A 16,278-nucleotide genomic window follows, 5' to 3' on the forward strand; every position below is an offset into this window, starting at 1 on the left:
AATATGTATTTAAAACTTATAGGGGAAATAAATATAAAAAAGGAATAGGATGAAGGAAGATTTTCACAAATATTATTCTAACACTATGTTCTTCCATCAAGAATGAATAGAATAACACGGCAAAATAATATTATAGACAGCAAAGTAAATCTTTATGGAAGGACTGAGTTGAAGTTCTGCCTCTCTAACATTGTCCATATAATCATTGGCAAATCACTTTACATTTGAGTCTGCTCAGATAACTCTCTAAGCATGTATACATTTCACACAGGTTGTTTTTTGGTCATTAAAATTTTGACATTAGAAATTCCACACATGATTGAAATCATAGATGTGGATGATACCAATAATCTCCTGCACCCTCAAATTACAAATGGCATGTATTCACTGTTTTTAATACTATTCTTGTCCCAGGATTTCAGTAATGAGCTGTCAAATTTTAAGAAACTAAGATAAAAGATCAAAGCAAAAAGTGTTGTTTCAATGCTGGTAAAGGAACCTTTTGTAACATCGGAGCAATTCATAACACCATGTTATATATAGAAATAGATCAGTCATTGTTTTCAGGTCTGCTAAATAAAACTAGACTCTTGAAATGGCATGCCACTTGACCTTTGGGGGTTTCATCAGCTGTATTTAACTGATGCAAAGGGAACACATTTGGAAGTGTCCCGTGTTGACAGGGCAGACTCTCCTGCTAGTTTTCAAAATGTTCAAAAGGAGCAAGCCTTCTGTTACAGATAGAAAGAAGGAATTATTTACCCATGGAAGTACACAGCCCATGCTGAAGAATGACATGAAGAATTTTCATTCCTTGTCACAACTTGTACTCTCTGCTGGTGCACTGAAATCAACTCCAGCAGTCAAACATTCGAAAACTACTTACTTTGAGATAGAAATCCTTGATGCCCAAACCAGAAAGCAGATATGTATTGTGGACAAGGTGAGTTTTATTTTGTTTTATTCTATTTTTTTTTAAATTCTCATTAGGGCTATTTGATTTCTTAGTTAAAGGAGTAGTGTCCTCTAAAAATAGTTTGAATTCTCTTTTCTTTTTACATTAAGTGGGACTCGTTTTATTATCTATAAAGAAAGCAACAGTGATTCATGATATAAAACATACATTTATTTTTAAGTATTGTCTAATAATTTGGTCCTGATTTATATGATTTGAGATATGACTTATTAATAATCATAGGTAAAATTTTTGAAATTAATAACATTTCTATACTTTTCTGTACATCAAGGTACATTTCAAAATTCACATCTTTAAAAAATAATTCCATGACATTGCATGCTTCAATACAATGTGCCTCCCTACAGTTCACTAATGCTTGTTGCTTAAAGATACTTTATTATTGAAAGAATTCAACCACAATGATATTTGGATTCTACCACTACAACTTGACAAGGGGTGTTTTTTGACATTTTCTGTGTGGGAATGGGGTAAGTTGGAGTGAATAATGGTTGGTTAAGAGGCAATACCCACTGCCTTCCACTATTACAACCCACAATACTTCAAAGCCACAGTGCAAAAGGTAATTGTGTGGTTTTAATCTATATAATGCAGAGCATTTCTAAATGTTTCAACAGATTCAGATTAAAAGGTGTTTTATTAAGATAGCATACAACTCTATTTCAGCTTTGAAAAAGAATTTATGAAAAATAAAATTGAATTTTAAAAATGTAAACATATAATTGAAAGAAAAATAAGTCAAAATATTCCTTCATCCACCAAACATTGGGGAAAATAACAATGCAAATGATGGTCATTTTTGGTGGGATTTCTTCAGCAATTAATAATTCAGATGGTTATTATGGAAGGAAAAATGGATCTATTTCTAATCTGTGCAGAGATTCATAAAGTGTACTTTTGCACTTATTACCTCTTATCAGTTTCCATGTTATTATAATAGATTAACATTTCTTAGTAGCTTACATACTATTTTAAAGTGCTTAAAGCATTTCAAACACTCTTAAGTTGTTTTTTTTTAATAATAAACGTGAGTCATGGGAAGTCTTTGAGATAACACTTAGAAGATTTCGGTTATAAAATTCATGACTGAATTTTTGACTCCTATAACATATAAGGAACAAGTTTTCTTCTTTCAAAGAAAAATTACTGTCATGACCCTGTGCAATGAAAATCAGTTTTAGATAGCTGACTAAATAAGATACTATGGGACTGTTTGTGAAAGATGGCTAAAATATTATTTGCATTAGAAATTTACCTTTTATATTTTTGTGATGTTTATACATTTTATCCTGGCATTAAAATAGAATTTTGAATGTTTATATAGATCAAGAGATGACATCTTTAAAACAGACTTACAGATAGTGAGTAAGAAGAGAAAAAACCCAATATTTTTAAAAAGATAATTTGTGAAATGACATTTTGTCACACTTTCCAACCCTTCCTTTAAAATTATATGAAGTATATTAGTTTTTAACTTTAAAAATAATTTTAAAAATTTGAATAAGGTTTTAAAAGAAAGAATTGAACAAAATAAACTCTATCAAAATTGGATAAATATGCTCTTTAAAATGATAAATAAACAACTTTTAGGATTATGGAAATCCCATTATCCTGATAATTTGCAGACATAGCCTAATTATTATTATATGATATCCATTAGAAAACCCAGTATTATTGGAACCAGAAAGAGAATGATTATTTGTTTTCATCTCAGATTTATCTTATACATGTGAATGTAAGAATTGAGAATCTTCAAGTACAGTATGCTTTTCCACCAATATAGATCCATTTTTACTTATCGGCCAAGTATAAGGGAACTAACTAGTGACTCATTTAGTTTCAGAAGTGGAATTTGTACCAAAGTCGCCCTTATCTTTGATAACTATTTATATATGAACATATACATATAGATCTACAAATGTATTGTTATGTACATATAATTAAACTTAAATGTGAGGATTCAAGTTTGTGGGCTTTAAATATGTATATACTAAGTATCGGGAACTTTAACATTTTAAATGGGTATATAATCTTTTTTTAATATCCTCTGAAATTCTCTTTGGTGATATTACTTATAGTCAGGGTAATAGCATCACATGTGAGTGATGGTTTTGAAGTAGATAGAGAAATTCACACAATCAGGCTGGGAAGGAGTTGAACATTTTCCATTTTCAGTGTTGCAGAACAGAGTTTTTTGATAAAACCTTATTGTGACTCAATGTTCTCTTTGATCCATTTAATTGTTTCTTTGGGAAAAAATGTTTTGTCTAAATCATCTCCTGACACCTAAAAGAGTGGAGAAAATTTAAGATTGCTCTATTTTTTCCCTCTCCAAAATGGGACCTAAAACAATTAAAAGTATATTTTATTATTTAAATTATAAATATTATAAGTACTGAGATTTTATATATGTATATAGGTATAATTTTGCAGCTGAAAAAATATTTTCCCCAAACAATCCTGTAATCTGAGTAATGAAAGAAAAAGGAAAGAGGAACAAAAAGTTGAAGTAAATGATAGATGCCAAGCAGTAAATGGGGGGCAGAAACCAATATATTCTGATTATAAGTCTAATATTTTTTCTACTAGAGCAATGTCCTTTATGCTCAGAGATTTACTAACATTTTCATTACCGACTGAAATGTCTCTTTCAACTCAACAAATTAATAAAACAGAAAGTATATATTATAATATCATCATTGCCTCAGGTATGAAAAGGGACCTTAAAGACTGACTGGAAGAAACCCAAACTAACACATAGAATAGTTTTTTTTTCTTTTTAAGTGCTAAGACATTTGTACTTTTCAAGGAGTATTAGTGTCATTTAAGTGTTAAATGATGGATGTATTAAGACTCTGAATCAAGTAATGGCCTTAAAACCAAGCCCCTTGCTTATCAATTGGATCAAAATGCTTCTACATCTTAGTATTTATGGCTACCATTTTGTTTTTTGAGATGTCATACATTTGGAACTTAACTCTCTGTTCCTTATTACTTATTGCCATAAATTATGAAAAGCTACAAAAGAGTTTTAAGACATGGTTGGCCTTGGAGAATGAGTAAAGTTTTGTTTGTTTGTTTGTTTGCTTGCTTGCTTGTTTTTTAGGTAGGCTGTGATTTAGAAGTGGAAGGAACAACACCAAAATCATCAAAGTGGATTATTCAGAAAGGACTATGAAACCAATCTTTCTGAAACAGAAAAGGAATTGGGAGAGTTAAATATGTTGATATAAAGAATGGGGAAATATTTAGGGGAATGAGAGAAGTTGAGAACAAAGAGATTTTTATCATCAATATTTTAATGGTGAATTATTGTGTATTTCTGGACAGAGGGAGATCATAATGAAAGTATTTCATTATGTTAATCTGTTCACAGGCATATATGTGTATCTTTATGGGAAACCACTGTAGGTTCTACAATTGGAGGAGAGTCTGATGAAATTAATATTTCATTATAGTTAGTCTGTTCAACACTCTCTTACCAGTGAAATTATAGATGAGATGTTGAATAACTCATATATGTGTGTGTATGGATAGATGGACACACATATGCATATTAAATTTTAGATAATTATTAATATATGGTCATTTGACATCTGAAAATAAATTAATTACATACTTTAGATCAACATTTTTTAAATTGAGTAAACCAAAGTTTTGAAGATATCCAACTCTGAGAAAACTGCATCATTTAGAGCTATAGCCAATCCTTGAAAAAATTGTGAGATACGGACAAAGTTTGTATTTAGAAATAAATTCCTTTTTGCATTTTAATCATGTTGATGATAAGAGTCCTTTTTCTCCTCTCTGGCAAGCAATTCTTTTGAACTCTCCTTCCAATACCAAGTCAAAATCCTACTTCTAAGATGACAGATGTATAAAACAGTTTACAGCGATAGAATGATATATTTCTATAAGTAATTATATATTTCTATGTAATAATATATGCATGGTTATCTTTGTCACTCTCCATTATCTCCTCCCTTTCCCTCATAGAATACTTCCATATAACAAATTAGTAAGTTTAAGGAAAAAAAATCATGTATTAAATGTTTAACCTTTACCCTAATAAAAAAGGGCCATACTTCACTGTCACTCCTCTGGGATTATAATTAGACATAATGATCAGAGATCTGAAGTATTTCAATGTTACTTTTCTTTATGTTATTGTGATCATTTTGGCTAAGATTCTCCTGGTTCAACTTAACTTCATTTCAACAGCTGTTCCTATAAGGCTTCCAAAATTTACCTGTAAAATGAATAATTTTAATTTATTATAGGATAACAGCATTCAATTATATTTATTAACTATGGTTTACTTTATTCAGTCATTCACCAATAGATATTTTCTCCTAGTTACTTGCTACTATATAAATAATGTATGAATATATGTTTATATACACTGTCTTCATATATATGTGTATATGCGTGTGCATATATATATGCACACATAAAGGTATACATACCTTCATGTATGTATATGCACACATGTGCATATACACACAGACTTGTGTGTATACATGTTCCTGTGTGTACTTATGTGTGCATGCAACTTTAAAAATTGTTAACCTTGCTCAGAATAATTGAAGTTGCATCTGGATTAAAATATTAAGTAGGCCAGTTCTTTAGCATTTTTCAAGAGGAGAAAAATATATGGTTATGGAATCATCCCAGTGCTTTCATCCCCAACCATACCATATTGGGTCTTGTCAATTTTGACTAACCAATGAGTCTAGCACTAAAATGTAGGACATGAATCCCTAAGAACAGGCTTTGCAGGTGCACCATCTGGTGGTTACATTAAACACACAGTGTAAAATCCAAAGAAGTCCATATATCATAGAGAGAGGTAAATTATTTTTAAAAAGTAATTGATACATTCTAAGAAAGAAGACATTTTAGGAAACTTCATAAAATGTCCTTGGCAGTTGCTTTTATTTCACAAATTTTCACTATGATAGTCATAACTCAAAAAATAAACTATTAGATTTTTAACGATCAGGAAAATAATATGTACACATGATAAAAATGAATTATATTCATCTAAAAACAACTTTAATTTCCAAATCAGTTGTTTGTCATTAATAAATGAAAAGTCGGTTTCCAACATACATTTTAAAACTTCCTAATGGAAGACAGAGTCAAGATGACAGAGAAGGTACATGAATCCATCTTATCTCTACCAAATGCCATCTAAAAAACTATGTTATAATGGCTCGGAATAAATTCTGAAGCAATATAACCTACAGTAAAAGGTGAGGTGAAGTAATTTTTCAGCTCCAAACAACTTAGAAGGCTGGCTCAAGGATCTAGTACCCTGGGTTGGATGGAAAATAAAAGAAGCTCACAAGACTGGCCCCACTTAGGCAACAGATGATGGCCATCTGAAGCAACATCAAAGGCTTCCAGAGTTCTCAGCCACAGATAGTAAGGGAAAATCAGACAACTACTCACAAAGCTAGAACAGGGGTCCCTTTGCTGGTTCTTGGTGAAAGACTCTTGTTGAACTACCCAGACACAGATCTAGGAAGAAATCTTGGGCTGTGATCTCAGGTGGAAGAGAACCACCAGGATATACAAGTGCTTGTGGCCATAGGAGACCCTAGTCATAGTTCTGATGTGAAAGAAAGTTACTTATGGTTACCTCCAGTCTAGAACACAGGCAAAATATTAAACGCACTTCTTCTTATATCAGGTAATCTTGGAAAAACTGAAATCCCCAGAGTCAGCTCTGAATGCAACTACACAAGGAATCTAAAACTTAGAATAGTGCTCTCTTCACCCCTCAGAATACAACTGTGATTTTTTTACATTAAGAGAAAAGAAAAAAATACCAGAAAATGAGAAAACAACAAAAAAGAAACAATATAGAAAGTTATTTTGGTGACAGTGAAGACCAAAACACAAACTCAGAAGATGAAAACGAAATCAATACCGCAACATTCAAAGCCTTCAAGAAAAATATAAGCTGCTTTCAAGCCCAAAAAGAATTAGTGGAGAATCTCAAAAAAAGGATTTTAGAAATAAAATGAGAGGTAGAAAAAATTGGTAAGAGGAATAAGAGCAATACAGGAAAATCATTATAAAAGATTCAACAGTTTCATAAAGGAAGCACAAAAATACTGAAGAAATTATTATCTTAAAAAATAATAGACCAATTAGCAAGAGGCACAAAAATCCAATGAAGAACTCCTCATACAATTGTATTGACCAAATGTATAAAGATATTATAAAAATGAACTGAAGGAAAGGATGTTGCCAAAGGCAGAATTGTTCATATGGGAAAAAAAGAAGTCCAAATTTTAACTAAGGAAAAGAACTCTTTCCAAAGTAGAATTCACCAAATGGAAAAAAAGGAGGTATACAATCTCATTCAAGAAATTCATGACTTAAAATTAGAATTGGTCAAATGGAAGCTAATGAACCATGAGATTTCAGGAAATAATCAAAGTCAGAAGAATAAAAAACAAGCAGTAGAAAATGTGGAATAGCTCATGGGAAAAACAACTGACTAGGAAAATAAATCCAGGAAAGATCATCTAAGGATTACCTGAAAACTATGATGAAAAAAAAAAGAGTTTTGACACATCATCAAAAAAAAAAACAACCAACTACCTTCATATTCTAGAACCAGAGGCTAAAATAGAAATCAAAAGAATCCACCAATCACCTCCTGAAAGAGATCACAAAAGGATAACTCCCAAGAATATTATAGGTAAATGCTAGAACTCTCAGGTAAAGGAGAAAATATTGTAAGCAGCCAAAAAAGAAAGAATTCAAAAATTGTGGAATCACAGTTAGGGTAAAATATGATCTAGGAGGTTCTACATTAAAAGAATCAGAAGGACTGGAATATATTCCATAGTACAAAAGAGCTGGAACTTGAACCAAATATTACTTTCCCAGTAAAACTGAGCATACTCCTTCAAGAAAAAAAGAGATATTCAATGAAACAGGAGGACTTTCAGACATTCCTGAAGGAAAGACCAGTCATACATGAAAAATTCCACTCTCAGTTACAACTGAGGAAAATTATGAAAAGGTAAACAGGAAAAAACACTATCTTAGACTTATGTGGGAATATCAGATGTGGATTAGAGGAGATAGTGAGGTGGAGTCTTTCCATGTACATCTATATACAGTTAATTAAGAGTAAATACTCAATGTCAAATTTTACTTTCATACAGATAATAGTTCCCAGGAATTATTCTTCTTCTATCTCTTCATTCCATCTTTAATGAGCTCTAAAGATTTTCCATCTTTCTGAATATTAAAAAACCTTATAGATTGGGGGCAGCTGGGTAGCTCAGTGGATTGAGAGCCAGGCCTAGAGATGGGAGGTCCTAGGTTCAAATCTGACCTCAGACACTTCCCAGCTGTGTGACCCTGGGCAAGTCACTTGACCCCCATTGCCTACCCTTACCACTCTTCTGCTTTGGAGCCAATATATTGGCTCCAAGACAGAAGGTAAGGGTTTAAAAAAACCTTATAGATATACTCAAGTAACATAACATGTCAAATGATAAAATCGGGAAATACATAGATATTTTAAATATCCTTTTTTATAATATACTATATTACATTGATAGATCAATTTAATTGGTTATTCCCTGCTTTAATATGGGAGTTTTTGTGCCTATTTGTTCTGTGTAATTTTTGCTCACTTTATTCAGAAATCCTTTTAAAAAGCTCTAGGTATTTGGCTGGAATTTCTCACTACATCCTTATTCGTTTCATAGGCAGTATATTATTATATACATATTTGTTCTTTTAGAAATTTCGCTAATATCTTTTGTTTTTACATCATGAACCTTTCCACCTATATTCTTCCTTCTACTCCCTTCCAGGGAGTCACCAATCACTACGGAGAGTTCCTTCAGAGAAAGAAGGGGAGGAAAGGGAAAAATCAAGCAGCAAGTGGAAAAATTGTTACATCATATACTATGTTTCACCTTCATTTACCCTAATTTTGTTGCAAAGTAGGGCTCTTTTTTGACCCTAATTTGGTAGATTTCTTAATATTTGTCTTCTATTTTTTTCCACTTAACATATTAAAATAATTGACATTATTTTCTAATATTTTAAACAAAATTTAAAAAGGGGAAATTCAAACAGAAAAAAATCAACAGTTGATTTAACTAATCCTTCAGATAATTGGATCGTTTCACTTATTCTTAATACTTTAATTTCTAAGAAAATATTAGGGTATCACTTAGTGGACTTATTCTCCTTCCTGGACTTTGCATCAATTTTCCAGGTTAAAAATTATCATAAGTCCATTTCTTAATCTTTCCTCTCAACAAAGTCAAGAATTCCTTAATAATGCTTGTTTTATTTGCCCTTGCCAGTGTTCAAAGATCCCTTAATAACTTGTAAATATCCCATACATTTTCCTAATATCATTGACTAAGTTTATTAGACCTTTCTAATCCTTTAATGAAGATGTGCATAATTATAAACTTCTAAGTTTGTGAGGTTGAGTCAGACACAAATAACATTCTTATTAAAATAATTGATATAAAGAATAAGTCTTACATTCCTATATATTTAAATGTCATGCACAAAATAAAATCCTCTTAAAATATAGTTCTGCATTTGAAAACCTTTTTGATTTAAGTATGATAAATATAAAGGAAGAAAAATTTGCTACAATTTTTGCTCACCTTTTGCAGAGCTAAGGATTAGAAAAGTGCTAAAGCCTAATGGCTTTTATGATACCAATGATTTAGTTATAACATTCCAAAGACTGCTTATTAGAGTCTACAAAACATATATCACAAAATCATAAAATTTAAAAGTTGCAAGGAAACTCAGCAAGCAACTACTCAAACCTATACAAGAAAAGAGGATCTGGCATAACATACCTTAGAAGCGATCATTCAGACTTTTCTCTAATGAACTCTTAGGAAAGGAAACATACTCCTGAGATATATGGCAGTAAAAAAAAAGCATAATTAACAATGTTCATCTGAATATTTGTTTTAAATGTACAGTAAGTTTTTTAATTGAATTTCATAATGTAACTTTCTAATGATTGACTTTTGGAGGGATTTCAGATGAAATTTCTTTTCAAATCAGGGAATATGGCAATGCAATTGAACTCTGTTATGTGACAGATATTGAAACTGATCACTTAGAATTGGATGATTTTTATATGTTGAATTATAAGAATCTGCTTTATAAACATTTGATGAAGATATTTCTCAATGATCTATAGTGTGATAATAAAAAATAGTCTGTATCTTGTCTCCACCACCAACGTGTAAATATGTGCAAGGTTCTTAAACTCTGAATCTTAGTTTTTTCCACTGGGAAACAAAATTTGATGCTTTTAACTTTTTCACTGATATGTTGTAATAAGGAACATATATTATATTTCTTAAAAAAAGAACAAAGCCTCACACAAAAGCAAAGAATTTTTTGTTATGTTTAGTGGAGTTCATTACAAGTTCCTGATCAATTAAATCCATTTTTAGTAGGCTAGTTGATAAAATTATAAAAGATATAATTGGCAGGTAACAGAGACAATAAAATTTTAATGTCTTTACAAAGTGGTGAAAATTGTTTTCAATCCTTAATTTCTTCATGAGATTTGAAGAATTTCTTCAGTTAACCTTAATGCAATTAGACTGCAAATAGCCATTTATGGACCTAAGAATAATCCAATCTCTACTGGCCTTTAAAAAAAAAAAGAGACATATTCTTTAATGAACAGTCAATACTGTAAAACTCTGAGATATATTAATCAAGAAGAAAGACTGTTCTGGCTATTGGAAGAGAAACAAATGTAAGTCTTCTGCCCTGAGCTGTGAAAAGAAATAAGTCAAGGGAACCCAGCTGAACAACTTTCCCAGAGAGATTGTGTGACAAGGGGAAGCAGCATGAGGATACCATAAGAAATAAAGGGAGTTCATTCAGTCCCTGGAGTGTTTCAGTTATAAATTCACTGGACCATACATGTTACCTACATATATGCTTGACTACTAGTGTATTTTTGTGATTGCCTATTCTTTGCTCCATTTTGTTTTAATTGTAGGAAAGTGGGTGGGGTGAGAGGAAGTGATATTACCATGGTTTGTACTATTCTATCTTAGTAAATACCTTTTAATTTAATTAATTAATGTTAATTCTCTCTTCTGGCTGACTTGATGGAAAGAAATAGGGGAGGTTATGATCTATAGGGTTTTTTCCATTTATTTTGGGGGTGTATGAATGTCCCTGCTTTTCTATGTCTCTTTCAGCATTTGTCTTTTTCTTTTCTATAATGTTAGCCAATGAGATAGGTGTAAGGTGTTACCTGAGAATTATTTTAATTTGCAATTCTCTAATTAATAGTCATTTAGGACATTTTATATGACTACAGATAGCTTTGATTTCTTCTGAAAATGTCCTGTTCACACCCTTTGACCATTTGTCAAACAAAGATGGCTATTATTTTTATAAGTTTGACTCAGCTCCCTATATATATTGATCTATAAAATCTTAAGAGTATATACCCTTAGAACTGTACTTATGGATAGCTGTTCTACTGTATACCAAATACAGTGAGTGAATTGAGGAAAAAGTTCAGTAGTTCAGAGAGAGAAAGATCTATGTCTGTATGTATAGATGTGAGTATGTACACATATCAATTTGTGTGACACAATCTACATGATTACATGTGTGTATATCTCTGTGCATAAATACATGTCTGTTTTTCTCATATACACACACACACACATATATATATGTATATATATATAATTCTTAATTCATGAAGCATTTATTAACCGTACAAAAATCATATGATCCTCTTAGTTCTGGGACACATATGAAATTAACTTGGCTTTATGTTGACAAAATATACATATATGGAATGGAGAAAATATTAGGAGTAAATGTTATAAGTTTATAATGAAAGAAAATTTTGGAAAATGTTTAAAGGAAAAATGAGAGATCAATGATTTAAGTGGCCATGGTCCTGTGAATGTGTAATCCTCTACCTTTTATCATTTAGTCATTCATAATATAGATCTTAAGCTTTTCTAAAATTAGTTATTTAAAAAAAAATAAATTACATTATGAAGTTTTCTGACATTTCTCCACCCAGTGATGTATTATGTAAAATGATTGTTCAAACACACCCACGTATTTACTTTTTGTTTGATTTTTGCTGACTGTACCTGATGCTTAGGCAAACTTGATACTTAGGTATACTTGATGCTTGGGAGCAACATGAGGAAAGTATAGTTTAGTACAAAGTTTTAGGATATATAAGTAAGCCACTCACATGGCTCAAGTTCTCTTGGTCTTGACCAGAGTCCAGTTTTATTGTGAGATTGGATTCCTCTCAAAAAAATCTATTTCTTTTTTTGTTTGAAGACTTTGCTTTATTTTTTGGTGTCTCAATTAATAAATTTTTGTCATAGTTATCTTAATCCATATTATATTAAAGGGAAATAAAAGAAACAACAGAAATAAAAAGAAACTTCTATAGAAAATATTTTTCACTAAAGAAAAAATTATAAAATAATGAGAAAAATGAAAAAGAATTCCCTCTCCAAAAATTAATAGATATTATGTGTTAAGCAAAGATAAATCTCTAGATGAGGGGTTCCCAAACTTTTTAGGCCTACCTCCCCCTTTCCAGAAAAAATATTACTTAGTGTCCCCTGGAAATTATGAAACCATTTATTGAACTCAGAATAGAACGTAATTTAAAAAAAGTGTGGCCATCACTGCTCACCTGGATCGCTGCAGCACCCACCAGGGGGCAGTAGCGTCCACATTGTGAATCACTGCTCTAGATAAAGGCAAGGCTGTAGGGAAGCAGAGAACAGAATTCCAGGAATAGCCTTAACTCTGAGAGAGGAATAGGACATGTTTTAATATGTTCTAGAATGAATTAACATCACATATAGAGGAAGACATGGAATTTATATAGTTGTGAATAATCACTTTGTCATTCAAATTCCATGCCCAGAATTAGTTTGGCTATTAGACCTGCAGCTTATGCAAATTGTTCCAAGATGTTTTCCAAATTCCTATACTTAAAACAAATAAAAGAAACTCAAAAGCCCAATCCAGCCTAATTTCCCCTTCCTCCTTTCCTTTTAGTCACTATTTAAACTTTCTCAGAACTTAGTCATCAAGTCCTCTGTTGCTTTGTTGATCAGTTTCTAGCTCCTCCTTCCATAAGAATTATAAATAAAACATATCTTTTGGCTTTGATATAAATTTGTGAGTTATTATTATATGCGACTAGTGGAATTAGTCGTTACTTTTGTCATTTCTTATAAATTAACTAATTAAACAAAGCTTCACACCTACATTTTAGAAAGTAGCTATCATAAGAGTCTGCTATAAAATTCAGTTCCTGTAACTAATAAAGTTGTAAAGAAAGATAATTGTATTTCTATAAGCATCATATAAAAACTAGCTTAATCATTTACAATCACATACCTTTGAATATTTTCTCCTCTACTTTCAATTTGTTAACTAATCTATACTATTTAGTGAATACATAGGAACAACTTTAATTCAACCAAAACAAAACAAAACCTTTGAAAAAAACTTAATCATAATGATAAATTTTATCCTTTCCCAGTAGAGGAAATGTAGATTGAGTATGAGAAAACTGATTAACCTCCATGTGATGTATCAAACATTCACCCTGCCCCTCATCAATCTGTACTAATCATTTAATGAGAACACAACTCCCATTAAATTTAATAGCAGATACTGCATGCCTCAGGAATGTGATAATACCAATAGATTTAATTTAAATTTTATAGAGTAGTTAATACTCTGAGGAATAATTGAGTTCTTCACTTCCCTCAGGATTTCAAAGGCATTCCTGATACAGTAGTTAATAACACTGAACCTAATCTAACATTTCTCACTAGATATGGAGGACTGATACAGGAAAAAGACAAAGTCAAATAGACTGGGTCTATAGGCTATAAAAGTAAGATTATGTCATGGCAGTCAATTATAAAAATCTTAAGGATAACTACATAATTTTTAGCCAAAGAGTAACCATTATATATTGTGACACTGGCCAAAGACATCACAGAATCTTACAAATTTTGAAGGGAATTTAGAAGTCTTTTAGTTCCACATCACTCCTTACTATTTTTACATGTGAAGAACCTGAAGTTTCCAATGCTTAACATTATGATTATTATCCAATTTTGCCAACCAGAAAGGCAGATGAAAGTATAAAATAACTGCCAAAGCTCTAATGTCCTTTCTATTTCATCACGTTTAGAGGAGTAGTGTAAAAGGAGTATGAGGATGCTAAGGATCATATATTCCTTGACTCTCTTAAAACATCAATTTAATTAATATTTTTATGATATAAAGTCATTGACAAACTACTAAGTAATTAATACATCCCAGGACAAACTAAGATGAAGGATTAGAAAACGCCATCCAGCTAAAATCTCTCAACTCTCCAAGCAACTTTAAACATTTATTAATATTCATTTTTAACATGGTTACATGATTCATGCTCCTCCTTTCCCCTTCCCCCCCCCAGACTCCCCCAACCCATGGCCGACGCACATTTCCACTATTTTTGTCATGTGTCCTTGATCAAGACCTATTTCCAAATTGTTGGTAGTTGCATTGGTGTGGTAGTTTCGAGTCCACACCCTCAATCATGTCCACTCCGACCCATGGTTCAAGCAGTTGTTTTTCTTATATGTTTCCTCTCCTGCAGTCCTTCCTCTGAATGTGGGCAGCGTTCAGAATTGTCCTGGGTCATTGTATTGCTGCTAGTACAGAAGCCCATTACATTCAATTTTACCATAGTATATCAGTCTCTGTGTACAATGTTCTTCTGGCTCTGCTCCTTTCGCTCTGCATCAGTTCCTGGAGGTCTCTCCAATTCGCCTGGAACTCCTCCAGTTTATTATTCCTTTTAGCACAATAGTATTCCATCACCCGCATATACCACAGTTTGTTCAGCCATTCCCCAATTGAAGGACATACCCTCCTTTTCCAGTTTGTTGCCACCACAAAAAGCGCAGCTATAAATATTTTCATATAAGTCTGTTTATCTATGATCTCTTTGGGGTACAAACCCAGCAATGGTATGGCTGGATCAAAGGGCAGCCATTCTTTTATAGCCCTTTGAGCATGATTCCAAATTGCCAGCCAGAATGGCTGGATCAGTTCACAGCTCCACCAACAATGCATTAATGTCCCAATTTTGCCACATCCCCTCCAACATTCATTACTCTCCCCTTCTTTCATTTTAGCCAATCTGCTAGGTGTGAGGTGATACCTCAGAGTTGTTTTGATTTGCATTTCTCTAATTATTAGAGATTTGGAACACTTTCTCATGTGCTTATTGATACTTTTGATTTCTTTACCTGAAAATTGCCTATTTTCTTTCTCTGTTTTTGATCTCCCTGGCTTTGGAATCAGTACCATATTTGTGTCATAAAAGGAATTTGGTAGGACTCCTTCTTTGCTTATCATATCAAATAATTTGTAATAGTATTGGGATTATTTGCTCTTTGAATGTCTGATAGAATTCACTTGTGAATCCATCAGGCCCTGGCGATTTTTTCTTAGGGAGTTCTTAGATGGCTTGTTCAATTTCTTTTTCTGATATGGGATTATTTAGGTATTCTATTTCTTCTGCTGTTAATCTAGGCAGTTTATATTTTTGTAAATATTTGCCCATATCTCCTAAATTGTTCTATTTATTGCCATATAATTGGGAAAAATAGTTTTTAATGATTGCCTTAATTTCCCCTTCATTAAAGGTGAGGTCTCCCTTTTCATCTTTGATACTATCAATTTGGTTTACTTCTTTCCTTTTTTTTATTAGATTGACCAGTACTTTGTCTATTTTATCTGTTTTTTCAAAGTACCAGCTTCTAGTCTTATTTATTAATTCAATAGTTCTTTTACTTTCGATTTTATTAATTTCTCCCTTGGTTTTTAGTATTTCTAATTTAGTTTTCATCTGGGGATTTTTAATTTGCTCGCTTTCTAATTTTTTGAGTTGCATGCCCAATTCATTGATCTCTGCCCTCCTTAATTTGTTAATATATGCACTCAAGGATATAAATTTCCCCCGAGTACTGCCTTGGCCGCATCCCACAGAGTTTGGTAGGATGTCTCATCATTGTCATTTTCTTCAATGAAATTGTTGATTGTTTCTATGATTCCTTCTTTGACAAATTGGTTTTGGAGAACCATATTATTTAATTTCCAATTAGTTTTTGATTTTCCTGTCCATGTGCCCTTACTAATTATTATTTTTATTGCATTATGATCTGAGAAGGTTACATTTATTATTTCTGCTC

At 31.9% G+C, this 16,278-nt stretch overlaps 1 protein-coding gene across 1 annotated transcript in view; it reads left to right on the forward strand.

Annotated features, from left to right (window-relative positions):
* The first annotated feature begins 709 nt into the window (after positions 1–709).
* The window catches only part of TECRL (trans-2,3-enoyl-CoA reductase like), a 147,514-nt gene continuing 131,945 nt past the window's right edge, over positions 710–16,278 (forward strand). The window contains exon 1 of the mRNA XM_044681041.1: positions 710–943. Coding sequence (XP_044536976.1) covers positions 710–943 — 234 coding nt within the window. The remainder of the gene's footprint in view (positions 944–16,278) is intronic.

The sequence above is a fragment of the Gracilinanus agilis genome, chromosome 6 (assembly GCF_016433145.1).
Source record: "Gracilinanus agilis isolate LMUSP501 chromosome 6, AgileGrace, whole genome shotgun sequence".
In the NCBI taxonomy this organism is placed as follows: Eukaryota; Metazoa; Chordata; class Mammalia; order Didelphimorphia; family Didelphidae; genus Gracilinanus; species Gracilinanus agilis.